Genomic DNA, 5,449 nt, shown 5'->3' with positions numbered 1-5,449 from the left:
AAAGCTCATATATTATATATACACAAATTACAATTTTTATCCACCTTTATATAAGCAGTAGTGTTCAATTGTTCATATTATTTTCCATTTAAAAAATTATCTTGTCTGATAATAATTATAGAATATTCTATAATAAAAAAATTTAAATATTCTAATATAATTATAGAAATATTCTATAATACTTATATAGAATATTTTCTGTGATGTTTTAATAAATTGTAAAATTAATTGAAAAAATTATATACGTATATATACATCGAGTTTCCGCAAAAGTACCTATGTGTTGTTAAACGGCCGGTAGGATAAAACTGTAACAACGCACCCGTGCAGAGCTTCGGTAAATCCCGCGACACATTCGTCCCAGTTGTCCTCAAGATAGGCTTGGATCGCGTTCTCGAAGATATCGGCGAGCGTGACATTACGCACGTGTTGCGTCTCGCTTAGGATCGATTCGTCGTGCTCGATCTCGTTGGTCTCGATCTCGTTGTCGGCGCCGCCGCAACACGCGCACGCTACAAGAAGAAGCAATACGAAAGGAAGAACGAGTCTCATTTTCACGCGGTTTCTCTCGGTAGACCGCTTCGAATCGCACTGAACGAAGTCGAACCAGCTTTGGAACGTGCACGCGTGGGTCGTGCATTCGCACACGAACGTGCACGCACGCACACAGCAGCGTATCTCTCTCTCTGTGGATATATAGAGAGTGATTCACAAAGAGATACGTCGCACATGTAACATTAAATACTGAAAGATCTCTCTTCGAGCAATAATGACGTAATATATATCTCGAGAGAAGTAAATAAAAAAATTCGAGCTGCGGAAGTTCTCTTTTATATTGAATAAACCGAATGAATTCTGTATATGTGCAAAATAATATTGAATCCACGGGAAAAAATGGATTAGATCTAACTTAAATTTAACGAGATCAAAAAAAAATGGAAAAATAGATCTAATTAGATCCAAATTAAATCTAAATAGATATAAAGTGGATCTAAATAAATATAAAGTAGATCTAAATTAATATAAAGTAGATCTAAATAAATATAAGCAGATCTATTAACTTTACACCTTAATATATTATTAAATCTACTTTAGATCTACTCAGATCTACTATAATTAAAACTACTCAGATTTAGTTAGATTTGAGCAGATCAGATTAGATTAGATTTGATCAGAATAGATCTGAGGTGATCTAATATATAATAGATCTGAGAAGATCAAGAGTAGATCTAACAATAAATAAAAGTGCAACTTTCCATAAATTTACTTAAATTTAACGAGATAAAAAAATGGAAAAATAGATCTAATTAGATCCAAATTAAATCTAAATAGATATAAAGTAGATTTAACTAAATATAAGTAGATCTATGGAAATTTACACTTTTATTTATTATTAGATCTACTCAGATCTATTATATTAGATCATCTCAGATCTGTTCAGATCTGCTCAAATCTAACTAAATCTGAGTAGTTTTAATTATAATAGATCTGATTGTGAGTAGATCTAAAGTAGATTTAATAATATATAAAAGTGTAAATTTAATAGATCTACTTATATTTATTTAGATCTACTTTATATTTATTTCGATCCATTTTATATCTATTTAGACTTAATTTGGATCTAATTAGATCTATTTTTCCATTTTTTTGATCTTGTTAGATTTAAATTAGATCTAATCCATTTTTTCTCGGGAATACGTGAGAAAATCTATATAAAGCGATATCTGTGTATACTTGAAGAAGCGCGGAAGAAGATTTGTGTAAGACGTATAAGCACAATATATGAATTGAAGCATAAAATGTCAATTAGTTACTATTAGAGAAGTCTAATAAAGATAATTTGTTATATTAGCGCTGTGTGTGTGTGTGTTTATGCCGGTGTAGCGCGTATATAAAGTTCTATTATAGTCTTCAAATAAAACTGTTCAACGAACTATACTTCCGGTGTCCCGTTTCATTAACCGGAAGAAAAAAACGTTCAACGTGTTCGCTGGCAATTTTTTAACGGGTTGAAACGAGTCTCGTCGTGAAACCCAACGTGTTTTTTTCTCAGACCTTGTGTATTTCGCTTTTGATACCTCTGTGTGTCAAGTGATGCAAACGTCAGCGTAGGAAAATAATATAGATATCACACTTTTCTTCTGGTGTTCTGTGCAGTTTCTACGTACAAGAAACATATAACGGAACGAAAAAACACATACACAAACCCAGATAGCCAAATGTGAAAATTCAATATAAAGCAAATTATTGTATAGATTAAGTTGTTCGCCAATTGCTGTTGTGTTGTTTTTATTTAACGCAACGAAAATGTTTTTGTCAATTCAGTATCAATTTGCTGAGTTTTATTATCAATCAATTGTTGTAGCCAATGTTTATGACATGTGAGTCAGCAATGTGTGAGCAATATGTGAGCAATGATTTTTATTCACAAGTTGAGAAAAATAATATAAGTTTATTGCCGATGAGTTGTTGAGAACTTGCTGTTATTATATCTTGAAAACTGTGTTGCTGGCAAGAACATACTGAAAAGAGGATACACTCTTTTGTTGCATTGCTGAAAACATATGAGTAATATTTGGTGGCAAGTTGCCAACAACCCGAGAAAAAATGGATTAGATCTAATTTAAATCTAACGAGATAAAAAAATGGAAAAATGGATCTAATTAGATCCAAATTAAATCTAAATAGATATAAAATAGATCTAAATAAATATAAAGTAGATCTAAATAAATATAAGTAGATCTATGGAAATTTACACTTTTATTTATTATTACATCTACTCTTGATCTACTCAGATCTATTATATTAGATCACCTTAGATCTGTTCAGATCAGCTCTAACTAAATCAAATCTAACTAAATCTGAGTAGTTTTAATTATAGTAGATCTGAGTAGATCTAAAGTAGATTTAATAATATATAAAAGTGTAAATTTAATAGATCTTATATTTATCTACTTATATTTATTTAGATTTACTTTATATCTATTTAAATTTAATTTGGATTTAATTAGATCTATTTTTCCATTTTTTCTATCTCGTTAAATTTAAGTTAGATCTACTCCATGTTTTCCCGGGAACTTGCACTCAGTTGGCTATCTGGGAAAGTACACAAATATATAATAGCATATGCGGCCATCTGAAAGCCTCTACAGCTCGATAACTTTTTATTTACTTCTTTCGAGATATATTACGTCATTATGCTCAAAGAGAGATCTTTCAGTACTTAAATGTTACATGCGACATATCTTTTCCAGTAAACACAAAGTAACAGTTACGTAATATATAAATTTCCCACTCAACAATGCAACTGCTACGTACAAGGCGTGTGTTACATTGCGGTTACATCGTTGAGTGGAAAATTATAACATCAATGTTACGTTACCGTTACTTTGTGTTTGCTGGGTTGTGAATCACACACACAAAAATAATGCGTTAAGTAATAATAAAAAAAAAAAAAAAAAAAAAAATACATAGGAAAATAATATGTAGTAATTTTACAATATATATATATACGCAGATAATAAAAAGCAAATTAGATTTGTAAATGAAAAAATTGGGGTTCAAGGCGATAAATCAGTGACATTTATGCAAATTTGAATTTTGTTACAATCACATTCCAAGTTACAATCGTTTGTTTTTTTTTCTGATATTAATGCGAGAAATGCGTAGTTTTAAATGTACATACAACATCGTATTCTTATCCCAAACTGCCACGCATACAAGAGCACAATAGCCATTTATATTCGAAGAAAGAATTACTGTGTTACGTGACAGTAAAAAAAAGTGAAAAAAAAAAAAAAAAAAAAAAAACTAACATCTTAATAGATAGCACGCTCGCCTTCTTTCTTTTCTCTCACTATATGCATCACACAACTGATGTAAAGGGACTAATAATAAAAAAAAAAAAACAATCTGCAACGCGAATCAACACGAAAGATAAATTCGATAATAATCGTCGACAATTTTTGACTAATTTCATTCACACCGAATCACATGTAAGATATGGAGATCTTACAAATTACGAAATCATAAATTTTATACGCACGGATTTCTTTTAACTGTTAACAAAGTGTATCTCTCACTTTTTTTTTTTTGTACATCATAACTCATCCAAAGTCGAACAAACTCTTATATATATATATATATATGTATATACTCACACAAATAAAAAGTTGCACGCACACCGACACATGTCGCACATACACACTCGCGAATAAAAGTATTCTCGTTTATATATAATTATTAACGCTACATAATACGCACCACGTTTTTAGTCTACGATTGGCTCTTACAAGAAGGAGAATTCACATGTATAATGTTGAAAATCGCGCGATCACTTCTTCGTTCGATCAGTGACGTCTTTTTGCTCTCTTTTTTCTTCTCTTCCTAAACAACTTAACAAGATGGTGTGTGTATGTATGTGTGTTTGTGTGTATGTGTGTGTTTCGTCTATATGATGTAATAACATATAACTCATACACGAGATATTTTTTTCGTATAACTACGACAGCCTATATATGAACGACATTAATTATATATCATATTATATACGAGACTTACGCGGAAACATCCAGCGTTTCCTTGATAAATTCTTAAGACTTAGTTTCCTGATTACATATTCGATCACGCTGAAAAAAAAAAAAATCGTCTAAATCGCTTTATGGCGCCTACGTCTGCGGTACACAACGGGACAATGAAGTACGATTTATTTTTAGGTCGATTATATATATTTCTACTTTTTTTGTTAGCGCATCAGACTTTCGCGATGCGACCCACTCTTTTTTCAATTCTTTCTCCGTCTCTCATTTTTCAAGAAATTAGTACAAAAACTTCAAAAAATGCTAAGTTATTAAATTAATATTATAAAAAAAAACCAGTCCACAAACTATGTACAACTTTCTTTCCTCCCTTTGAAAAATAACAAAAGAGAACGTTAACTTTTATTTCAATTGTTATAGAACAAATCAATTTTCTATTAACAATATAAAAGAGATGATGTTGTGAAAATTTGCACAATGTAGATCCTCTTTGTAAATAAATTAGAAATTAATTTTGTTTTTTTTATAGCGCGCGCGCGCACACGCACACACACACACGCACACATGTATATATATATATCACTCGAAGCGTGTTCAGGAAACTTAGCCACATCTTAACCATGAAAACTTACAATAATAACGTTAAAGGTCTTAGGCATAACGGACGTCAACGTTAATATCAGCAATTCAGTAACATTCAATGTGCAAAAATGTACAAATAAGACAGAGGTGCAAAATCTTACAGATATAATAAGAGGTCTGCAATGTCCAACATACAAATCTATGATTAAAGTTAGCATCACTTTGCATTTAGCTTAACATTAATGTCGCTTATCAAAATGGCCTCATCAGTTCCGTACCATTTTTTTTATCACGCAAATGATAAAAAAAAAAAAAAAAAAAAAAAAAAA

The 5,449-nt window shown here is 30.8% G+C and overlaps 1 protein-coding gene across 1 annotated transcript in view; it reads right to left on the bottom strand.

Moving 5' to 3' along the window:
• Nucleotides 1–665, bottom strand: part of LOC109859021 (prolyl 3-hydroxylase 1-like) — a 9,913-nt gene extending 9,248 nt beyond the window's left edge. Inside the window, exon 1 of the mRNA XM_020436848.1 lies at nucleotides 323–665. Within this exon, the coding sequence (XP_020292437.1) occupies nucleotides 323–552 (230 nt within the window). The 5' untranslated portion in view covers nucleotides 553–665. The remainder of the gene's footprint in view (nucleotides 1–322) is intronic.
• Nucleotides 666–5,449: the final 4,784 nt, after the last annotated feature.

This window comes from Pseudomyrmex gracilis, unplaced genomic scaffold (genome assembly GCF_002006095.1).
Source record: "Pseudomyrmex gracilis isolate BER0280 unplaced genomic scaffold, ASM200609v1 scaffold_234, whole genome shotgun sequence".
In the NCBI taxonomy this organism is placed as follows: Eukaryota; Metazoa; Arthropoda; class Insecta; order Hymenoptera; family Formicidae; genus Pseudomyrmex; species Pseudomyrmex gracilis.
This window is presented reverse-complemented; position numbering and strand designations above follow the sequence as displayed.